At 45.0% G+C, this 24739-nt stretch overlaps 1 protein-coding gene across 3 annotated transcripts in view; it reads right to left on the reverse strand.

Moving 5' to 3' along the window:
• The window catches only part of BMF (Bcl2 modifying factor), a 51092-nt gene that overhangs the window by 21367 nt on the left and 4986 nt on the right, over window positions 1-24739 (reverse strand). Inside the window, exons 2-4 of one of the 3 annotated variants that reach the window (XM_079989301.1) lie at window positions 23042-23362; window positions 19112-19275; window positions 5376-6939 (exon numbers count right to left, since the gene is read on the reverse strand). In XM_079989301.1, the coding sequence (XP_079845427.1) occupies window positions 6838-6939; window positions 19112-19275; window positions 23042-23362 (587 nt within the window). In that variant the 3' untranslated portion in view covers window positions 5376-6837. Of the gene's footprint in view, window positions 1-5375; window positions 6960-19111; window positions 19276-23041; window positions 23363-24739 lie in introns of those variants that run through there. The other 2 variants (XM_079989302.1, XM_079989300.1) reach the window with 2 other exon arrangements.

The following is a 24739-nucleotide window of genomic DNA, read 5'->3' on the forward strand; positions in this document are numbered from 1 at the left end:
AGCTAAGGCACGTGAGCCCTCAACTGAGAAGGATGTCTGAAAAGGAGAGTGGCTCGCAAACGTCGCACCTTGAGAACATATCTAGGTTTTCAAAGGTAAATTTCTGAGGATTTGCTGAAGTGCTCTGAAGGAGCCACAGAGATACTGACGTGCAGTGGCGTAGCATGGGGGGTGCAGGGGGGGCCGGCCGCACCGGGCGCAACATCTGGGGGTTAGGGTTAGGGGGCGCAAATCCACGGGTTAGGGGGCGCAAATTACTTGCCTTGCCCCGGGTGCTGACAACCCACGCTACGCCACTGCTGACGTGACATGGGGCACAACCCTCTACCAACTTACTAAGTAAGTCCTACAAAACTCAGTAGGATTTACTCAGTCAGGTGTGCAACGGGGCTGCGCCTTCAGCTCACTTTGGACTTTAGCTGCTACTTTGAGAACACACTTTCATCTGTAACTAATACAAAACAATTCAGATGCAACAAGCTTGCCAATAAAGGAAAGCCTTCCATCCCATTCAAATAATTTGCTGGCAGAATCTGCCAGCGATTGGTATCTTCCACCAGAACAATCCTCAGGCCTGCTTTCCGTATTTCTAGCTCCACTACTGAGTTTATCATCCACAGCGGAAGCAGCCAGTGTCAGCAGGGTGGAAGCACGTAGCTGACCTCCCATCCCCAGTGGTGCAGTGGCCACATTGCCAGTGCACTGGCGTGAGTGTCGGATTGGCGTTTGCACAGTGCTGACCTTGTTGCTGCATATCGCCCCCTGCTCCGTTCTGGTAAACTGCAGCGACATTCTTAACGGGAGATCTGGTAAGCTCTGCCCACTGCTAATATGCGGAACTCAATCGTTTAAAAATATGACGTAATAGGAGAATGAGCAACAATTCCTGCTTTCAGAATACAAAACTGGGCGGGTTAGGAGATAATAAAACAACACCCAGGATGGCTATCCCCACATGTCATCATTAACATGCTTGCTCTGCAAAGGGTATTAAAATCCATGCCAGAAAAAGTGGTGTGTTTGGATCGCCAGGTTACCACCCAGAAACCTACCCAATGCCTTTAAATCACCTGATGCACCCGGTGATAAGGCAGCAGCCCAATCCCAAGGCATTTTTTAACTCCAGGCCTGCACAGCTGTTCCTTGCTCACCAGCACCTGCTGGTCAAGCTGGCTGCCCCATTTCCCCGAATGGGCTGGCCCTGCAGTGATTTCTTCCTTCCACCCCAATCCCTGCTCCCCGGACGGTGGGTGTGCGATACTGGTGCGTGGTGGAAGAGTAGCTGGTAGCACACACAGGCACGTTCAGGTGGGCAAAGTCTCTACGGATGCATTTGGTGTTGTTTTTTTAAGGGCATAGGGAGGGACGTAGTCACAGGAACAATCCCTCGTATTTCTAGGTAGGGCTGGGAAACCCCAGAGAACCAATCAGTGTAGACAAAGCTAAGCTGAAAGAGACAATGGGCTGTGCCAGCAGAAGACACCTTCCCATTTGGCAATCTGTGACTACAATGTGGAGTAGCAAATATATATACTGGTTTCATTTGTGGTGCTTATAGCATTTTCTCCATTGAGTATACACTTACTCTGCTTATGGCTAGTGGGCAATTTCTATTAAGCCCCGCCACAGGTCTTTGTTCAGTGGCATTGATACTTCCAACTTTATGCTCAAGGTTCTCCCAACCATTGTGTATGTCAAATTCCATGAAGCACATTCGACCTGTTGTGCCAGGTTCAGAATGTGCGATTAATGCCATTCCCGGCCCACTTCCACAGGGCAGCATTGTCAAAGTGGGCTTGAAGCCAGCTATTGCTGTGAATCGGGGGCTATGTATGTGCTTATTTGTGCAAAGCACTTATTAATGTGAATCAATACCGGCTCGCAGTTCCTTTTGAACAGCATCTTGGTGCTTTATCTAACTCAGGCTTTATCGCCATGCCAAAACAGCCCTTATTCATACTCCACATGGAGCAAAACAAGACCAGTAGCCAATCTGAGGAAAAAGCAAAGCTACAGGCATGGCCTCCTATGCAGGCACTGGATTACCCTTCCTGCTCCCTTATTCTAGCAGCTGATATGGACAAAGCTCGCGAGCGACGGAGAGCCTGGAAGAGCAGGAAAGCCTTGCTTCAGGGCCAGCATGCAAAACGAGAGAGTTCCATCCTTCAGGAACACAGACAAGAACTTGCTGCCAACAGGCTGCTTAGGTTGGCAGGGGAAGACAGGCAGGCCTGGTACAATGGGAAAAATAAAAAGGCCATGGAACATAGAGAAACCTCAGAAACCAACATAAAAACGGTAGCGGTGCATCTGTAGCCACAGAAGTTGTGCAGCAGAGCACTGAGACCATCAGCACTTTGTAAAAAGCCGGTCTTCCCAAGGGCTGCTCTTTTTATCTGAAGACCATTTTCCCTCCTCTCTCCCCACCTTGCCCTAATTCTTGGCAGCTGGAAACTACCTTAGGCAGTGCAGTTTGTTATGATTTCTGTCTCAGTTTCCAAGAATTGCAGCAAAAGCACTATTACTGGCTTTAAAACATCCAAGGAAAGTTTAAAAAGGACTGACAAAGAAAGAACAGAAAATGAGAAAGAGATAGAAAAGGAAAAGATGCCCAGAATTATTATTATTTAAATCCTCTTTTTTGAGGGTGCTTCCAGATGGGGACTTAATTTGCAAGTAGGCCCTGGAGATACCACAAATGGGTAGTCAACAATACGGTTCTTTCTCCTTACTGGATTTGCGCCCCCCCCCCCGAAAGGGTAAATCCGGATTATATTTTGGCAGCTGGGGGCAGGGGGCAGTGAGGGAATATGAGCTGGTGTTTCATTGCCAATGACATTGTGTGGATGCTGCCTACAAACAAAGTTGGATGCATGACAGTACCAAATCCACAATAAACCCCTGCCTGGAAGCACTTTTAGTCAAGGACAAATATGCTGATGAATGGTGTGCAGAATGCAACTTAAAATAGTAATAATAATGTCAGATTCACCTTAAAACTTGTGCTTGAAAAAGTGTGCACATGTATGAAATAAATCAATGGCCTTATGGAAACATGCATAAAGATACTTTAAAAGGTACAAATTTCACTATCTTCCAAACAGTCCAATGTGATAGCTACCACTCCAAAACTCTGACATTTGCAAATGTCTAACACCCCAGTGCTACCACCACATTCATTGCAAACAACTGCACCAGTTCTGTTCTGTCACATGTTATGGCAGTGGGGCAGGGCTGGCTTGGGAACCAGTGGATCCTAGGTCATCTTAGCCCTGTTCCGTCTCCTGTTTGGGGGTTTCCTGGGGGCTGCCACCAGCAGGCATATCACCTGCAGAAGAGAAGCTCTGTGCTAGAGAGTGAAGCTGGCAACACTCTGCAAGTGGAGGCTACATGCCCAGACTGCCTCTTCCTCCCAGACCAGGGCAATGGAGGTAGGAAATGCAGCCTTACAGCCTGAAATATTGACTTGAGGGAAAACAGAGATGTCCTCAAATGCACAACAGAGTACAAACGTATGCCCTCCTGCATTTCACAGATAGCAATAGGGACAAGTACTCCTCGCACTGAAGACCACTGGGAAAATCCTTCTCCAGTGCTGTACAAATACAGGGGCAGTGTGTGAATGAATGGTTATACATTTACACACTTGAAAACTCACTCCTCCCAAAGATTACATTTCTAGACACTTGGAGAAGACAGCTGACTCCCGGAGAGGGCAACCCTAGCATGTCACAATAACAAAATGTTAATACGGCATCACAAGGCGGTTAAAATATGTACACTATCCAGAAACAGAGACCAGAAAAAACAGACCAGCTAAAGTATACAAACGAAACATGATGGAGCTGCAGAACTCATAGGGAATACCCATAATAAGCCAAGTCTTTCTAGCCTGTGCAGTTGAGTTTAATATGTTAAAAGAGCCTAAGGACAGTGGAGGCAGCAAATGGGGAACTCCTCATTTTCTATTACCATATCTTAAGTAGCAGCTTTTACTGTTCTCCAGGAAATGAGAAGCTGAAATTCCTTGTAGGCTCCCCAGATCGTCACTCAGGAATGACGTTCGCGTCCTTAGATATTCAAGATAGGATGGAGCCACTGTCTGCTTTCATCCTACAATGCAGCCCAAGCTGCAAGTCTTTTAAATATGTATGTATTGATTATTACAATTGTTCAGTATTAACCAACAGTCAATACTGACAATAATAATAGTAACTAACACATGAAGGGTTCTATCCAATGAAGTCATCCTTTGAATAGGAGTTCCTCTCCCTCTCCACCTCCTATAGTTGGGGGTTCCAGGTAGTTAGAGGAACCCCAGAACAAATTTGGGAGAGAGAGCATGAGGAGAAGAGGAGCTGTTGAGCAAGTGGAAGCCCTCGCGCTATCAGGACAATTGGTTGGATGCCATCAAATATTATTTATTACTCAACAATAATAATTCTGTATCAATATTAACTAAAGATGCCCATCCTTTGTTCTGCATAATCCGTTGTTCCATATTGCTCAAATACTGTGTATTATTCAGATTCAAAGCCAATAAGAACTCTCATGACATTTATTTTTTGCTAGCCAATATTCACTCATGGCAACCTCCAATACTGCTGGCAAATGGGGATATATCAAATGGACTTCAGGCATTAGCTTTGTAACACATGGGAAAGGAATTAGTTTTATTGATCAGGAAAAGCTGTGAAAGGGGCTGCCAAAAATGAAACTAGGCGAGTCCTTAAAAAAGAAGATATAATCCACTGACACCATCACTAACTCCATAGGCCATTATAGGTTGTGCAATCTCATTCAGCAACTGATTTTGCCAAGGAGTTACTCTGGGAAGCATAACTCCCTGAGTATGCATATATTTATATGGCCGAAAGCCCAAACTTGACCTCCCAAAGGAGTCTGCCAACAAAGTCTCATCGTCACAACCACACCTCCTAAATGATCCATTTTCACATCGTGATGAACTATTAGAAACTCTCCAGGGTCTGGAATGGGTCCAGGGAGACCACTTTCCAACAGGCTGAAAACAGTCCTTTGAGCAGTAAGCTACCATGTCATCCTGGAAAGCGTTGAGAAATAATCTAACAAGAAATAGTTGCACTGATTCGTGCAAATGTTGCAAGGTCAGCTTCACGAGAGCATGAGGCAGCAAAGGCAGAGGGGAATATGAAGTAGAATTAAGGCCTGCAAGAGGCGGGGGGGGGGGGAGGAAACTCTCTCTCCCCATGCCCAGCTTTCTCCCCAAAAGGAAAAGTTGAAAAATTAGAAATTTGGGATGACAGCGAATTAAAAACCCTTGTGAAACAAATTTTCTTTCACAACAAGTGAACTGCTTTTAAAAGCAGCCTTTAAAAATCATACTGACACAGTCAATTAATTCAGTTTTTATTTTCTTAGATCCGATATATTAGAAGTAGAGTTAGCAAGGATATAATTGCTATTAATCTGGGCTGGATCACCAAATGAGGAACACTCTTAGATGTTAGCAAAGAGACCTCTAAATGTTGCAGAATGCAGAACATCTTCGGCGATTTGGTGCAGGAGTTCTGCCAAATATGATATATTGTTTCTGCAGTATTGTGGAAAGGTGGATTTTTTTTTGGGAAAAGAGACCCCATGACTTTTTACTTGCATAAGATTGAAAATGTCACAAGTCCCAAACTTGCCCTGGAGTACCAGACTAGTTTCATAGCTGTGTATCAAGGTCTCTCTATCTAAGTTCTGGTAATATTCCCACCCCCCAAGTTCACTGTGATGTTTCTGGTTTCTGTAGTCCATCAATAATATATTTGTTAAAATGGGTAGGATTCAACTAAGTAGTGCGCTAGTGGGAGCTAGTGGAGGGAGGGGGAAGTCCCACTGCACCCCCAGGACCCTCTCAAACTGGCTCGGGGGGGGGGGGATGCCAGGAGAACTCCAGAACAGTTTGTGCAGCGAGGAGAAGGAATATCATTCCATTGGGCAAGCTGAAATTGCTTGTGCTGATGGAACGACTGGAAGATTGTGACGGTGAACTTCTCCCATCATTTTTACTCCTATTTTTCCCAACTCACAAAAATAAAGATAGGTATCTTAGGGGCAGCAGCTTGCAGCTCCACCTCTAACGCTGGATATATTTGAATAAGATTAAGGCAACGATGCTTAAAATTTTCATAAATATACGATACAGCACAATTTTATCTGCTGGGTTAATCACAATACACTTTTGTGTTCTCAAAGTAGTGCGGCTAGTACTTTAAATGAGAAAGTGTTGCTTATTTTTCGATTTCCCCCAAAAAATAAAAGATGGGAGGGGGACCCAGCTTCATGGCTCCGTGAATTCCAGAGAAGGTATATTTCCATTCAAGCTTTGCTCCTTTTTTAAAACCAGTGTCTTCCAGCAATAAAATGTAAGGATTCAATATTCCCCAGCTGTACACGTATGCCAACAGATTTTTTTTTTTAAAAAAAGGTTTCCTGAAACAAGTGTGCCTCATTCATAAAATACCCCAATTCGTTGTGACTCATCATCCCTAAATTCTAACCGGCAAAATGCTGCATGCGCCCATCACTGGCTAAAACCAAAGCTTTCCTATACCAGCCCCTTCCTTGCTCGCTTGCTTCTTGAGTGAAAGCCACACACATTTGATTGGAGGATTGTTCTTCAACAGTGTTGGACCAGAGCTTCCCACCTCAGAGGACAGGAAGCCGCGGAGAGAGAAAGCAAGTCCTTTGTACAAGTGTCCTCAGTTTCACAGGAGCCTCACATCTGTCTAGTGGCATACACATGTCTGCCCTGGATTTGTTCAGTGCTCCCAGAAGACTGGATGCGACCCGGAAGAAGCAGGGTAGCTCTCACCTCCGACCTGCGTGGTGTCTGTTGGCCTCCATGTTCAACGCCACGTTATGGAGGAAAAGGAGGATCTGCCACCAGACCTGGTTTCGGTTCTGCTGGTGCTGTAAAAAGGGGAAAGGGTCTAAACAACGATTACTCATATTAAACTCATTGCCCAAGTTTCCAGTGAAAACTCCAGTTATGCTTTCAAGGGCAGGCCCAAAATGTGAAAGAGGGAGAAGAAGAAAGAAAGAGAGAGAGAGAGAAAGGTGTAGATCCTCCAGGAATCACTGTAGCTCCAACATTGTAAAAAAGAAAAGAGCAGACCCTTTATGTATTGTGCACAAAAGGATTAAGGTTTTTTTCTTCTTCTTCTCCTTTCTGCAGGATTCTGCAGAGTTTAGCCAAGTGCTGTTTTTAATCAGATTGGCTTCTGAGCCACTCAAAGCCCCAGCTGCAAGAACAAACAACTTCTTTCCCCTCCCTTTTTTTTTTAAAAAAAGGAGGGTGCCCCCCTCCCCACCCCCAAAACATAGGAGAAAGAGAAGGGGGGGGGAAGAGGGTAGGGAGAGAGGGAGAAGTGTAGCTGGTGATCCATCTGTAAGTGATTTGACACCGTGAAGGTCAAAGGGTTAATCTTCAATTTAAACCACACTGCTGAGACAGCAAAACTGATTTTATCCAGTACAAGAAAACACACTCCTATGCGCGCTCTCTCCCCACCCCCCCATGCTTTGCTTCCCAGCATCTCCAAGATAATACTGCCCCTTTTTATAGCTCCTTTTGACAGTAAGCCATAAATAATCAGTCTTGGAGCCCTTTCCTACTGACTGGAGCCAATTAAACCTTAAGCAAGAACACACTTGAAAACAAAAACAGGGGGGAAAAACCTTGGGGTTATTTCAGGTCCCATTATCAAGCAGCAAATGTAGAAAATTGGTTTGGGGTGGTAGTGGGGAGGGAGAACCTGAAACCTTATGCTGCTACCTTTGGACAAGAGCACCCGGCCACTCATCTCCTGTCAAATGCCGTAATCAGGCTTTGAAAATTAGGCACAATTGGATGCCAGATCCCAGTTTCAAAAATCAGAGACGTGTGCAGACACAGGGTTGGATGGAGCAATCCAGTGAGTAGAGTTGTGCTCACAGCATGCTGCTGCTGAAGGAAGGGGGAGGAGATTTATCGGAGTTCCCCCTTCCTTTGCAGCCCCCCAAAATCTGCTCCAGAGTGTCAGAAGGCCATCCAGAACAGAATGGGAAGCAGTGCAGGAAACAGCAGGGGCAATTGCTGAATTGTACCTCCTTCTGCGGGTGGAAGGAGCTCTTCCATTTGTGGAAGACCGACTCTGGATTCAAGCCATTGTCATTGTTCTACACAGCTGCACGTTTATGACGTGTGCTGCCTCCCTTATATCCCATAACGCTGTGATGTAGATTAAAGGGGAAGCCCCCTTAAAACAAAGGACCCCTGGCAACTCCAGGACTGTTTCTCTTTCTGGTTCCCTTCAGTTATCAGCATGGTCTGCTTATTCTCATTCATAATGCCTCATTTGTTAACAATGGCCTTTTATTTCCTTCCAAAGAGGCAGAGAATGGAAGCCTGGTTTAAGCTGACCAAGGTTGACCCAAGACATTAAGAAAGCCCAAGCAGCTGTGCCACATGACCGAAAAAGCTCACATCTCAGCTGTGCAGGCTGAGAGCAGCACTCCAGTATCTTCTGTGACATTGAAAGGGTTCTGAAAACATACCAGTTGGTTCCCTTGCAGCATCACCAACTCCTTCAATTGACTGCTTGGGTAAATTCAGGAGTCAGGTCTGCTCTAATGATGGATATAACTCTGAACTCCCAATGATTACCTTTTTGGAGAATACACACACACACACACACACACACACACACACACACTCACTCTACAACAGGGGTCAACAACCTAAGGCCCATGTAATGGAAGTGGCCTGCAGAGGTTGTCTGACAGGCCCACGAGCCGCCCCTGAACCAACGCTCCAGCTCGCACGCTGCGCTAAACTGGTGCAGTGTGGCATGGGGACTTGCTTCCGTGGTGCCGAAAATTGCATCTGCGCACGAGCAGACGCCAAAAATCGAGGGGGCATGCGCAATCCGGCCCACGGAGGGATCTCTGTGGAACCGATCCAGCCCAGGCAAGATAAACCTGGCTGACCCCTGCTCTACAAGAACCAGGAAGTGACAACCTTTTTGCCCAGTTAAGAAGAGTGGGATTACGTGTGCAGAACAGCAGTTCTGGGGAAAGGCAGAGAGTGTAAAAGAAGGCAAGAAACACCTTGAGGTGTAGGATATCCCTCTGTCTGGGGATGAGCTGTGAGGTAGTATATTGGATGCACAACAGGAGTGCAATGCTGCTTGTTTCTCCATTTATGTTCTCCTTGTGTATTTTGGGAGCATTGCTGCAGTTACAGAAAGAATTGGGAAACTAAGGCCCAGGGACCCAATGTGGCCCTCCATGCCTCTCTTCCTGGCCCTCAAGATTCTCCCCAGACCACACCCCTCTCCAGCCTTGCTCCATGCCCTCCTTGGTGGAAATGTCTCCTGGTGCTGTGATCATGCCTGTTGCTTGCCTAGATGGAGAAATGCATTTGTAGAAACCTCAGAGTTTTGTTGACTGGAATGAGCACTCCTGCATATAGCTAAAAGTCCGATGCATTTTTGCCTCTGCCCACCCCACTCCCAAATTGCGCCCCTGAAAGGTTGCCCACAGAAAATGTGGACCTGGGGCTGAAGGTTCCCACTCCTGTCCTACAGAAACTTTTCACCGCTGAGGAAATGGGCAGCATAGAACAGTATGCATAAAATAAAAAGAACCGGCTTCCAGAACTTAAAAGTGCTTAAGTGTCACAGGTCCAGCTTCTCCCATGACCACTGCAGACACCTCACCCCACCTCTCTCTCTCAAAAAAGTGCCATTCAACCTTGTCCTGCATGATATAAACTATGTTCCTTTGTGGAATATGGTGGGATACAGCAGCTGTTGTAAATACCAAGGAATCCGTTATATGTTATTCCAGCCAGTGTCGAATTCAAAAAACTTCCTAAGACATTTACAGGTGTGCAAGTGTGTGTTTTGAGGATAAGGAGAAAGAATTCGGAAGAAAGGAACAATGTTGGATGAAATACTCACAGAGTGTAATCTACAAGTAATTTTTCAAAATATCTGAGATCTTATTTCCATCACAGTGTTGCTAATTGGGACATCTGGTGCAATGAAATAGATTTTTTCAAGCAGCTGAGCACTTTACACAAGAGAGCAAACTTTTATTAATGGTGTGGATGTAAAAAAAAAATTCATTTTGGCCCAATCTTTAAAAAAGACCAAGGTGTGGCCACTTCCAAACCTTCAGCCAAGCTTTTATCAGACTAGACGGAGTCAGCATTAACTCTGAAGTTGCCATTCCAGCAACATAAAATGGAATTCTGAAGGCTGGAGCAGAAAATCAAGGGGACTCCAACAACCAAAACACAAACCCATGAGTATGATATGCAAAACAAAGTATGCAGCACACAGAAGCCAGAAGCTGAGTCACTTGAAAAGTTGTTTTGCCTGCCAGGGGCCTGGAGGCAAACTGTGCTGCCACAGGACAGATTACACATTAGGTAAAACAAGGAAATCACTCAAGTTCCCCAAGGCAACAGAGGTCAGGAACATGTTGGAGAAGGAAGTTGGCGGGCAGTGGGCAGAGTGAGGGGAAGCAGAAGTAGTCACAGAACAACAAGCACAAGCGTAGACACCTCTCTTCTTACTATCAAAAAGAAGGTAGTGAACTAGGAAGAAAACTGTCCAGCTGTGCTAATGGTTCTCCAATATTAATATTCAACCCAAATTCAGAAGGGAAGATGAGAGAGATCCTTCAGGTACCATGCGCCTGTCACATAAAATGCAAGCTTATGAAAAGGGTGTGTGTGGAAATGCATCAAACACACAATAGTCTTCCCATTAGACTTGAAATAAAAAACCCCCACCTAACTATTTTAAGGAGGACGCCACTGAGCATTTCAGAACAGTGCAGTATATTTCAGGAAAAAGTGACTTGGTAAGCAGGGGCAGGGGGAGGGGTAAAAGTTATATCCTGGCCACATAAGCAATAATAAGGGTCAACACAGAGTCTGTACGGTGAAAGACACTGCCCTAAGGTTTAGCAGTGTGTGTGTGCAGTGGCAGACCTCTCAAATGTCAGAGGCACCCTGTCCAATTCCAAAATTTGGCATCCCCACCTCTTGCCTTTCATTCTACATCATAGCTGCAGCCCTTCTCCTCCCGAGGACCGAACTGGTCGTGCTCCCCTAAATACACCTCTGATGTGTGACTCAATCTATTTGCTGGAAGATTGTATAAGTGGACTATTCCTCAGTATGCTTACAATTAAAAATAACCATTCTCTTCCATCTCTGTCTTTCAGGACGGAGGCTGCAGGAAGTGGTAGCAAGAGCCAGTTGACTTCCAAGCCAGAGAAGATAACCGCAGGCCACCATTTTCCTAGGCCCACAAGACGTGGCCCTTATTGTCTTGCTTAACTCTGATGGTTTGTTTAGTTTCTTGCTCTGTATGCAACAAAAAGGAAGGAAGGGTGCTCTATACCCAACACAGGCTCTCAACTCTGTTGGTTTTGGAATTGGCAAGCCCCGAGACTCTGTTCAAGGGTTTTGAAAAAAGGGTTCCAAGTCAAGCAATACAAGCATACAAGCCTCACAAACTGTTGTTGTTGTAACAATTTATTGCCTGCCCTTCAGTTATAACAATTAAAACACAGCCTTAATATTAAATAACATAAAGGCAAGTATACCCACGCCTATCCTAAAAAAAAATATAAAAAAGCAATCAGAGCAAAAAAAAGAGGGAAATGTGGCTTCATTTCATTGGCCCAAGGTATGCTTTCAGATGACAAAGCAAAAAGCTTTAAGAAAATGGTTGTGAATTTTTATGTGTATAGGCCACCAGATGGCTTCCTCATTGATCCTACACATTAAGAATCAACAGCAGGATTGGCACAGAGTTTGCCCAACTGAAACATATTCTAGGAAGGAATTAAAGTGCAGCGCAACATTCTCTGGCAACTTCCTCTGCCTTCCTCAAGCCATCTCTCCTCTCAACCTACAGCACAATTGCACAAGTATGGTCCTGTGCATGTATGGTCACAGGATACGTGCTCCAGACTACAATTCATTTTCCAACTGCCTTTAAAAAAAAGTTATTTCCTTCTTCAGCTCATCCTCTCCCTCATCTGTGCTTCAAGAATGGATGTCAGATGCTGGCCCTTGGCAGTTCGAATGTCTTCACTAAAAGAAGATCCACACTTTATACTCCACTATGGTACAGGTGTGAGCAATCTGCCTCAGTGATGAAGGCCAAGTATAAAGGATAAATGTGCATTCAGAATGCTCACACCAGGAAGAAGACCTGCACTTCCTTTCCAAAGCATTTGGGGATGTCCTCTTTACACATATTCACAGCAGCTAATACTGGTCAACTACTACCATGGTGTTTCTGTGCACTGCTGTGGTTCGCCAGAAGTGGCTTAGTCATGCAGGCCACATGACCCAGAAGCTGTACACTGGCTCCCTCAGCCAGTAAAGTGAGATGAGCACTGCAACCCCAGAGTTGTCCGCAACTGGACCTAACGGTCAGAGGTCCCTTTACCTTTACTGCTGCATAAAGGGACGCAGGTGGCACTGTGGTCTAAACCACATAGCCTAGGGCTTGCCGATCAGAAGGTTGGCAGTTCAAATCCCCATGATGGGGTGAGCTCCCGTTGCTCAGTCCCAGCTCCTGCCAACCTAGCAGTTTGAAAGCATGTCAAAGTGCAAGTAGATAAATAGGTACCGCTCTGGTGGGAAGGTAAATGGCGTTTCTGTGCGCTGCTCTGGTTCGCCAGAAGTAGCTTAGTCATGCTGGCCACATGACCTGGAAGCTGTACGCCGGTTTCCTCGACCAGTAAAGTGAGATGAGCGCCGCAACCCCCGAGTTGTCTGCGACTGGACCTAATGGTCAGGGGTCCCTTTACCTTTACCATACTGCTGCATAAAGAGTGAAAAATGGCAGTTTGCCAAGGTAGCTATCTGAAGGCAGCAAGACCCCTGGCTGGAGACCAGATAGTCCTAGGAGTGCAAACTTCCTTCAGTTCTACTAACTTGCAGTGATGCTTCCTGCAACAATCCAGTTCTGAGAATCAATTCCTAACTTGCTCTTAAAATTTAGTATAAGCAAGTCAATGGAAGCAGGTTGCCAGAAAGATTCTCGGTAGTGGCGCCCTCCCTGTGGAACGCCCTCCCACCAGATGTCAAAGAGAACAACAACTACCAGACTTTTAGAAGACATCTGAAAGCAGCCCTGTTTAGGGAGTCTTTTAATGTTTGATATATTACAGTATTTTAATATTTCTTGGAAGCCGCCCAGAGTGGCTGGGGAGGCCCAGCCAGATGGGCGGGGTATAAATAATAAAAATATTATTATTATTATTATTATTAGCAGCACACGGCTTTATTTTGCCACACACACACACAAAATCCTTCTTCTCCTAAGAAGCCAATAGACGAGGATCCTTTCACTTAAGCCATCTTTTAGCTGATGCCCCAAGGAGAATGAGGAAGAGGGAGTGGCCTGTGTTTACACTACACAGAACTGGAGGTAGAAGTGGAACTTTCAGATCTGCCGGATGAAGCGACTCAGAAAATCTTGAGACAGAGCTACACTCCTTCTCTGTTGGAGACACACAAAGGCCAGCAGTCAGGTGCAGCACCAAAGTCTCAGCTAATTCAGCCTCTTGTCAGCAGTTGTGATGACTCAGAGGCTAAATATAGAGAGCAATTTAAACAGTGCTGGCCGCAGAGCAAATACTACCCAGCTTCTCCATCTCTCACGCACAGCCATACACATGCATACGCCCTGGACGTTTTTTCTTCTTCCTATGTCTAACTTCAAAAAACAAACATCCCTCCCCCCAAAAAAGCCCCCAATCAGCCTAAAGAGGTACATTTCTTGGCTCTGGTGTCTTTTCGTTGTCATCACCTGGGGCTCCATTGCCTCATACTAATCAGGGTTAATAAAAGCAACATTGGAAAAAAAGGGGGGAGACTGTGTGCAATGCAGAGTTTCGTTCTGCATGAAACTGCAGCAAAGGGTAAAGGAAATGATCTCCTTTTGGGGGGAGCCCTTGGTAATCAAAGCTCCGCCCGATGATCCCATTTAGAGCCCTTGACAAGAGCACCTTTGAAAGGCTGTGAGAGGTTTGCCTCCCTTGGTGTGTCTTCTGCAGAAGCAGGGAGGAATTTAACAGTTTGTGTTTCTACCCTTCTTGCCTCACTGCCATAAACTTTTATTGGTCAATATATACAGCTCTCAATTACAACTCATTTTCAACATAAATGTCCCCGAAGCCCCAAAGCATTATCTCAGCAAGATCTGGAGGCCAGAGCAGGGGGACTGGAGTCAGGTCTCCTGGATTTTATTGACAGTTATGCAGCCCTCAGTACTGCGAGAATAAATTGCCTCCCATTTCTTATAGACTCCCTGTCTATTACAGGAGACGCTAGCCAAAATACAGTCAAGTGGAAACTGATTGCTTTTGTTGCTGTTCTAAAAGGCTGCACACTGTTGAGTTAACATTTGCAAGAGGTATTACCCATTGCTATAATCCCATGCATCCTTATTTGGGGCTGATAGAGCAATCTAATATCAAGGTGTGTAAATTTAGAATAGAGAGATCTTGGGGCTGTCTTTGCTGAACCAGAGCTACGCAAGCATATTTCCCTCATCCCAGCTCGGCCAGCAACATGCCGGCATGCGTCCCTTAACATGGCTATTCTGGCTTAGCCTGTGTATCTTGAACCAACTTAAGTCCGAAATAGGAAGTGGGGCAGGACAAAGATGGACCTGCACCTATTCAAAATCTCTTCCAGCCTAGTCATGTGACCTGGCAACCCGGTGGAACATACGCAAGCAAAGAGGGTTGTTGTGTAAGTCAAACTCTATTTTAAAGGCCTGATCAGCCAGCAGTAGCCTTGCTGCTGAATGGAGTTTGGAATAATGGTAACTTAACACCAGCTTAATTTAATCTGTCGTAAGTTGCACCATGAGCCTCAGTGAACTCAGCAGGTCTTACTTGTGAGCAAACACTATAGGTCCATGTTCTGCACACAAAGGATCCAACACCTGTTCCTTAGATGGGTTGGCATCCCACAATCAGGTCTGAGGCCCTGCAGATAAAGAACCTCAAAATGATTCATTTTTTTAATGTTTAAAAAATATGGATTAATGTACTTTAGTATCCTGCAAATCAGAATCTGACTTTAACATTACTTTGCCTACTTACCCTGTATCAGTACTGCTTGACTGCATTTTTATGCAGCATACGTAAAAATAAATCCACAGGAAATGCGACAATGAGAACATATCATAAAGCCAAACACCACCTTAAAATGGAGCAAGGAAGTATTAGTTACAGTATGTGCAAGGAGAGGGCCTGTCTAATCTCAGTTAGCATGGAGTTCCACAGGTTTGGGCCCACTACACTGAAAGCACATAAACTGAATATTAAAGAGAGTGTAATTTGTCTAATAAATTAATAGAGCAGTTGAAGAGAGCTGAGTGCATCTTTTTGAATATGAGTCAGCTCAAACCCCAATGAAACTACTCCCATGGAGAATATGCACATGGAATTATGTACATTTTAAATGTTGGAAGCCTGGTTTTGGATAGTCTTCTACCTCAAAGAGCAGCTCCATAGCTTGTCTTCTTTGATAAATTTACAGAGAATCTTGGTCTCCAATATTGACAAGGAAAAGGTCTCTGCTTTAGGTGTTCATCTTGTACTGTTTTTAGGCCTATCGTCAGTTGTTTTTAAAAACCGTTTTAGCTGTTTTGCGGTATATTTGCAAATCTCCTTGAGACCTATCTATGGTGGCTGCCATAACATCAGGCCAGATCTATGAGCATGTAGGGGAATGGGGGAGATTTGAACGCTGTGGATAGAAGGCTGCCCTGTCTCACTTCTAGATTGCTCTACTTTCAGATGCTGCCACTGGTGGGATGCCACCAGAAGTACATCTACTCTAGTTCAGCTTTCAGTTGGCACCCTGGAGGCTCCCCCAGCGGTTTACGTGCTGTCCTGTCAGCGAAGCAGAACAGAAGCTGCTTGCCACAGCCTTTGGCCAACTTTGGGGTTGCTCCAAAAGTGCCATTTGGAGCCATTGAACCAGACGGAGGCAACTGCACGGGCAAGACAAAGTCTCCCTGGCCTCCGACGTCCTTCCCAACCGAAAGAAAAGCGACTGGACAGCGCTCCGTTATCTTTGCCAAAAACGAGAGGAGAAAGTTGGCAAAGAGCAAGGCGGGAAGGAAAAGACGGTATTAGCATAAGCGTAGCGATAAATAAAACCTTCAATGGTCTCAAACATCGCTCCGTACAAACACAAAAAGTCTCCCTGCCAGCAGAGTGCCAGTTATCAGTCCAAAGACTGAGCGGTGAAGACCCAGCGCTTAAGTTCTTCCCCACCTGTGTCCAGGGCTTCTCTCTCTCTTTAAAAACAAAACGAATGTTCAGCTAGGACTCTCCCTCTCCTTTACAACACTCTATTATTTCAGCTGAAAGGGAAAGAGCCCCTCCTCTCTTGGCTGCATGAGGTCGTAGTAAAGAGGGATGCTTTTGTTTACTAACTCTTCCACATGCTTGGCTGACACGCGATTCTCCGGCCTCCACAGAAAGTCTCTCTCTCACCCTCCTTTTGCTCTGCAGTCAGTTCCTCAGGGACTCGGGTGCCACGGCAACACACACACTCCTTGCCCAAAGATGAAGAAAAGGGAGGGGACCGGCCAATTTTCTTTTTTGGTTACAGGTTTTATTTTCCCCCCTCCTCCTGGGGCATTCTTGGACACATTTCCCAGACAAAGACATCGGATAGCTACACTCCCCAGATGGAAAGGGTCGAGTTACAACCAGTTCTGTGGCTTCCCTTCAGGACTCTTTTGACAGAAGAAGGAGGGGAAAAAGGCACCCAGTTAACCTTTACTACTCTGGGCAAAGTTAGCTACGCCACAGATGAGTTCCAGGACGGATATTGAAGAAATACTATCTAAGGGCAGGGATGACGGGTAGTGGAGATAATGATGTCCATAGTGGTGGTAGGGGAGATTTTTTTATTTTAAAAAATCCCTCCTCATGTGAACCTTCCACGTGCACACAAAGCAACAAAATAGGATGCCACCAGACAGTATGAACAGTAGGTTTTAAATGTTCCAGTTAACCTTTTTTCACATCTGCTTTCTTAGGTCAAATAACTTTGGAGACTGCACTCTTTTGCCTTGAAAACACACACACACACACACACCCGCCAAAGAAAAACCCTAGCTCAAGTGCAACCATACCCCAACCAACAATGTAGAAAGAAATCTTGGGAAGGAAAGGAGTAAATAAGATGGTAGCACAAGACTCTGAGATAAACAATGGGCAGCTGGAATGTGAATGTCTGGCCCCATGTGGGACATGAGCCAAAAAAAAGTGCATGCACATCCTTCTCCCTGGGTTGATCCCGAATCTGCATAGACAGCTGTCCCAGAATGCCTAAAGGAAACATCTATGGATGCAGAATGTCAGACTCTCGCCTTCCACAGACACTGCCCAGATCCATTCCACACATGACCCAAACCCACAAGAACTTCCTTAATCTTGCTCCCACTTCTGTCCAGTTGGAAACAGCCACAGTGAGACAATGCGCCTGAATTTATGTCCCTTAAAACAGCTCAGATGAACATCTTATCTTACAAAGAGACATCCACATTATTAAAAAGTGCAGGTTTCCTTTTTAGAAAGCTTGGTATGTTCGGTTACAGAACTCTCTGGCCCCGGACCAAGGCTTTGGCCCTGTGACACAACTTGCACTCATCCTTGGAAGAGAAGCAGAACCCACAGCAATGATAAGCTCTGGCATGCAAGTCTTCACAGCTGAAGTGGAAATCTGCCCAGGCCCAGATAGCATCATTCTGGGTATGTTAAAACAAACTGGTTTTAACGGTCTTGGCTCTCCCCCAAAGAATTCTGGGAATTTTTATTTTTGTTTCAGCACTGAGATTTCTGTTTAAGAATGTTCCGCATGGGCTGAGGAGAGACCAGCCACAGCAACAGTGAGGGTAGTTTACACAGAAGTAATTGGGGGTCTGGGGGAGATGTAAAGCAGAGGGGCCACCCTATGCCCAGAGGTGACCTTAGCTCCTCTCAGACTGCAAAGAAGAGAGGTCTGAAGTTCAAGACCTTAACTTTCTTCCTTTGGTTTGACATATTAAAAAAATCAGAAAAGCCCAAGGTGAAACTTCTGACACCTTGTGGTTATACAGGTTCCTTTCCTTGCAAAGAAATTAAAACACAAAGCAATACTCCTAAATAGTGGGTTGGAGCCAGGATCCTTTAATGTGGCTATCAATACTGTAAACTGCAGTCCAGCCCAAGGGCACATTTACACCAAGCATTTAAAGCACTACAATGCCACTTTAAACAGTCATGGCTTCCTCCCAAAGAATTCTGGGGGCTGTAGTTTGTTAAGCGTGCTGAGAGTTGTTAGGGGTACTCATTCGCATCATGGCTTGCAGATCCTGCAGTGAGCAGGGGATTGGGCTAAATCACTTCCAGCTCTATGATTCTATGAGTGAGCAGGAGACTTTGGGATAGTTGAAGTGAAAAAGCTAGAGGAGCAGGAGGAGGGGGAGAATGCATGTGAGAAACCAAAGGTATGTACGGTATGGAGGCATATATCTGGGGTGGGGGCTAAACTTGCTCTCTGGCATGAGCCAACCCACAGTTTATTGAGAAGAACAGATAGGCCCTTTCCTCAACCATTTTGCTGACTTCTCACTCGGTCCTACAGGATTTGGTGAGGACCATTAAAGAATGAAGCCTGCTCCTAACTTCATAACTCCTCGTGAGGCCTATTCGTTGGTCGTGCTGCAAGAGAAATTGGCTTTATGTAAAGAAATAATATTGTTCTGCAGTCTGATGCTTTGTGTGAAGGAGGGCGGAAAACCCCCCGAAAAATAAAAGAGAATGATTATTTTTAAAAAGGCCATTGAACAAAGAGGAAATATGGTTCAAAAAACAATTTCCCAAATGTATATTATTAAAAGAGTAGTGTGTGTGTGTGTGTGTGTAGGCTATTTAATGGAAAAAGAAGAGAGAACACATTTGGCCAAACCAAATAAAGCATCCTCGACAGTGAATAAAGTCCCCCCCTCACTCCACCACCAACACTCCACTTTCCTTGCCCAAAAATATAACCTACCCTCTGTAGGTGCAGCCTGTGAAACTGGTCCGCAATGCACTGTAACTTCCGTGCAATCTGAACTTCAGTTCGCAGTTCCTGTGGGCTTTCCCGAGGTTCCTCCTGGAGGTGTGGACTCAATGAGAAACCAATGGGGTTGACATGTAAACGGAACCCGGCATTCCCTGCCAAACATCAGAGAAGAGTCAGGCGCTTATAGCCTCTCACGTATGTGAACAATCCTTCTGCCATGAACAGCACATCGGAAGAGAATACAGCAAAATCAAGATCATAATTAAGGAAATAAAATGTCTCATTTGAATTAAGCAAAGCACTTACAGCTAAACTTCAACCACCTTTTAGAAAGCTAAGGGATCCATGACTGGCAATACCTGCTCAGGACCCTCCACATTGGGCAACTGAGTCTATAAGACTCCATTTTAATTTCCCACAATGCTCTAGAACAGTGTTTCCCAACCTTTGGCCTCCAGCTGTTTTTGAACTACAATTCCCATCATCCCTGACCACTGGTCTTGCTAGCTAGGGATGATGGGAGTTGTAGTCCAAAAACAGCTGGAGGCCCAAGGTTGGGAAACACTGCTCTAGAATGACACTACACTGGGTTTTTGTAGGAAATTACAATGGCACTCACAGCCACCCTAGAGTACTGCTGCCTCTGCTGGGTAAACCTAAGGATGCTCACAGGTAAAAGAGGAAGCCCTCCATGGGGCAGTTTCCCCAGTGGCTCCTCTGAGGGAAGTGCAAAGGTTGGCAATGCAAAAATGGGCCACTCTGTTTGTGGAATGTTCCCTCCAGGGAAGCACACGTGGCACTATCCCTGTCAGCTCTTCAACACCACTTACCCTTCTTATAGTATTGTTGGATGAGCATTTGGTTTTACTGTATTTTTCCGATGAATTTGTTCCCAAACCTTTGTGTGTTTTACGGACTTGGATGTGCCACATTATAGGTCACTTTTAGTCTCTAAGCCAATGATAGGAAATCAGGGGACCTCCAGATTTTGCTTGATTTTCCAGCTCTCATCACACCCAACCACTGGTCTCGCTGGCAGAGGTTGATGGGTGTTGGAAGCCCAGCAAACATCTGGAGGACCACGGATTCCCTGCTTTATGCAACAGCAGTTCATAGAATTTCATGAGAAGTATCACAGGGCCAGCTGGGCACCTTTTTGGAGCAGATAAAAAGATTCAGCTGTTCCCTTAAACTGGGGATGGGGAACTTATGGCCCTCCAAGTGTCCTTGGACTCCAATTCCCATCAGCCCAGCCCCATTGGTCAAGGATTATCGGTGTTGTAATCCAACAACATCAGGAGGGCTAAAGGTTCACCACCTCTGCTTTAAACTCACAGAGGAACATGCAAACACTGTAAATGCTACATTATTTTTCTGTAAAAAACAACAACCCCCAAACAGAATCATGGACCCTGAATTGCCCCAGTTATGTGATTGATTTGATTTCAAATAGGCCCAACATCTGGGGGTTGTTGGATGCTGTGGGCCTCCCTCTCTGTCAGGCACAGGCAAACTCAGCCCTACAGATGTTTTAGGACTACAACTCCCATCATCCCTGACAACTGGTCCTGTTAGCTAGGGATGATGGGAGTTGTAGTCCCAAAACATCTGGAGGGCCGAGTTTGCCTATGCCTGCTCTCTGCCATCAGATTTGGAAGGTCTGCATGTCTGAGGATGCTGTGGATCTTGTTTCGTAGACTCCCTTCCATAGTTCTAAAGTACGTCAGCACTGCAGCTGGCACAGTTACCGTATTTTTCGCCCTATAGGACGCACCGTCCCATAAGACGCACCTAGTTTTTTGGGGGGGAAATAAAGAAAAAAAATTATTTCCCCCCCCAGGCGTGGGGCTGGGGCCCCCAGAACAGGCAACTCTCTGCAAGCCGTGGGAGCCCGGCGCCGGGCTCCTGCACCTTGCGGAGAGCTGCGCGAAGCCTGGAGAGCCAGAGGGGTCGGTGCACACCGACCCCTCTCGCTCTCCAGGCTTCAGCGAAAGCCTGCATTCACCCCATAGGACGCACACACATTTCCCCTTCATTTTTGGAGGGGGAAAAGTGTGTCCTAAGGGGCGAAAAATATGGTAATTCTCTACCAAGTGGGAAAAGAAAAACTGTATCCCACTGCCTCCTCACCCACCAATAGAGTTTTGTATTTGGTGCCGGATCCACCTCTGAGTTGTCCTTCCCATTAGGATTGCCATGTTAAATGATGGCATCTGCATATGGATAGAACAATGGTGCTCATGAAAAATGCATTCTCTGTTTTTAGTTGGTACCTGAATGTGTCCCAGCAGGCAATCTCTTTGGAAAGGCATTCCCTCCTTCATGAGGCAGAAGAATATTTACTCCAAGTCCCCACACTTCCTAAGCACTGCTGCTTTAAAAATAATTAACACCTTTTCAAAAGATCTCCTGCCCAGTTCACCAGGTTCCCCTTTCCAACAAAAGATTTTCAATCAATTAGACTCCAGTCCTGTACATACTTACTTGGGAGTAATTTAATGGGACTTCCTTCTGAGCTCCGTGTGAGAGGAGAGGGGATCACAAATAAGGAGTGAGGCAGAAATTTGTTTCACTATGAAGAAGCTTTTAAATTGCAAAATTGCATGAGCTTGCATAGGCGAAAAGCTCTTCAGATGCTAAATTGAAACCAGGGCAAGCCAGGTAATTTAGTCTGTTAAAAGCTGATCAAAAGAAAACATTGTATGCAGTTCTTAAAGGGACAGCAACTCAGTAAGACCACAACTTTGGGGAGGGGTGGGGAGTACATTTCATGGATCTCGCTTAAAATTGCGTATAGTCAAAACACACTGGGTTCAGTGGTGGGTGGGATTGCCAAAGTCTTTTTTCCCAGATGACCATCCCCTTTAATTTTTTTTTTAAACTTGCCAAGTGCATAAAGCTGAATGAGCACAAGTTAAATGTGCATAAGGTGCAGGCTTAGTGCTAATATTGTGCAAAGAAACCACAATCTCTATGAAGGGCCCAGGCTAATTCTCTCACATTTCTGAATGAATCCCAGATTTACTATCTCATGCACCATTTATCCCCATGATTTGATGTTCCTAAGAACAGTAACTCTGAGATCTACAACACTGTGTCCAGGGAAACTAACATGGTAAGCCGCTGATATCTTACTGTTCTTGCTCTTTGTATCTGACATTATAGGTCTGTGTGCCTAATATAAACTGCTGATGGGTGGATATTTGATGCATGAACTTAATTGCATCCCATTGGTAGACATACAGGTATAAGTGCAATATATGTGATGGACAGTACCACTGAACCAACACATTTTTTTATGTTGAGAAGAAGGCATTCAGGTATGCTGCAAGGTTTTGTTCCTTGTTGTGGAGTTGGTGAGATGTAGTGGATTATATGGGACAGGTCTCTCCCACCTTGAAATGTCCACACTTCAATTAGATACTGTAAGCCAGGGTTTCCTGGACTTGGGTCTCAGGCTGTTTTTGGAATACAATTCCCATTATCCCTGACTACTACTCCTGCTAGCTAGGGATGATGGGAATTGTAGTCCAACAACAGATGGAGACCCAAATTTAGGAAACCCTGCTCTAAGCAGTTTGTTGCCTTTAGAAGAAATGCAAAGGAGCTATTTTGACAATAGTCTAAGTTCCATGAGAAACGGAACTTGCTTCTTTAAAATAGCATATATATTTTGAGGTTTTCAGAACTCAGATTAATTGTGGTAATGAATTGTGTTTTTCCCAAATCCAATTTCATGCGTTATGGTGCAGTACTGACCATATAAGATTTTAAGATCCTCAAACTTCAGTCCTTTGTCCCACACAAAGAGAGAGCTATATTTCTTTAGAACAACAAGCAGTAACCTAAGAATGCCATGAATACTAACACATGACAATTCATTGAGTGCAAAAGTATAGAAACATCCATCATTCTTACCATAGAAGAGTCGCTGGGGCTCTTCAGTGACTCCACAAGGTAACATGACATCCTGGCTAGAAGAGGATGGGTTGAGGGTTTGAGTTGCCTTATCTTGCTGCTTGGCATGCCTGGTACCTGGGCCGCAACAGTGTGTAAGTGGGAAGAGCTGGAATCTCCCCAGAAGGCAGTTGTAAGATTTACTCTGTGTGAAAATGCCAGGAAATGTCATCTCATTGGGTTGACTGGCAAGTCCACAGTCTTCAGAGTGGAAGACATCATCCTCCAGCCCATCTAGATTGGAGAAATCCTCCTCCAGGTAGTCAGGGGAATCCATTTCACCTGCATTTTTTTAAAAAAAAGAAAATAGATAAAATGCCACTGAATATCCTAGAGAGGATGCATGGTTTTCTTTGTGCCTTCTTCACAAAACAGCCTATGAATTAGGCTTGGGATAAGATATAAATGATGGAGGCCAACTGGACAATCTTCCCTCCTTTGCACCCAAAGGTTCAGACTTTTTATGAACTAGGTAGCCACAAGGAGAAAGTCCAAGAAAAGCCTTCCATGATGAATGTTTTAGAATCCAAATACCATGCTAGCTCGTTACAACCACATATACATGTATAAAGACTTTCCATACCCAGTGCTTAGATTTCAAAGTCCTCAATAAATCCAGAGGATTCTACAATCACACAAAAATGTTTCAAGGTATTAGTCGGGACTGATGGATGTACCTGAAGAATAGAATTGGAACACCAGGTGCTGGAACCTAATCACAACTAGCAGGATCTACAAAATGCTGGGATTTAGTTGCAATACACTGCTGAAACTCTTGAGGATCAAGTAGGACTGGATGGTGACTGTTTGGTAACCAAGCCAAGAAATCCAAAGTGTGCCCCACGTTGATAAAATATTCCAACCGAGATCAACCCTTATAATCCTATAAACACCTGGAGCAGATTGGTCACTGGCAACTCAAACCACCTTAGCCAAAAAGACAAGACAGAAGATGAACTTCCTATTGCCAGTGTAAGGGGATCAGATCAATAGAAGTTCTCAATAAGAGGCTTATAGCTGCTTCTTGGTGGGAGACAGCATTACTTCCTTCTTGAGTAACAAGTTGGGAATTGCTGGTGACTGCTCATAACTGTAGCCTCTCCTCCAGGTTTAATGGCATAGCAAGTCAAGAAAAGGCCACATTTCAACCAGTGTTGTATCCTTCATGAATTGCTATAAACTATCAAACACTGAACCCCAGAGAAAACCCCCACTGAACCCCCACAGAAAACCTGTAACATACAGACATCACAAAACTACATAATAGAGGTCCTCAGTCTTCCATATACAGCAAGCAATACTGTGAACATGATGAATCATTTTCTCCATCCCACAAACCTCACAACATCCAGAGTACAATCCACCCCAGAGACCACAATGTCCCATGAAAATTCTTGAGCCAACTAACTTGTGTGTCATTGTAAAAATACAAAAATCCTCCAATACTGGAGAAAAGGAGAATAATCTCCAACCTATAGAACCCACCTTCCACTGCTTTTGCTGTTCACCTGTGTCCATTTATGTCCAAGATCAATGTCCCTCTATCCCGAAGCCTTCCTAGCTATCAGATCAGCCACCTGATTTCTGAAAACACCCACACAAGATGGAACCCAACGAAGTGAAGGATGTTGGGTGCTGTTGCCAGTCTTAATGATGTGG

This window comes from Podarcis cretensis, assembly GCF_951804945.1.
Source record: "Podarcis cretensis genome assembly, chromosome: 1".
Taxonomy (NCBI): Eukaryota; Metazoa; Chordata; class Lepidosauria; order Squamata; family Lacertidae; genus Podarcis; species Podarcis cretensis.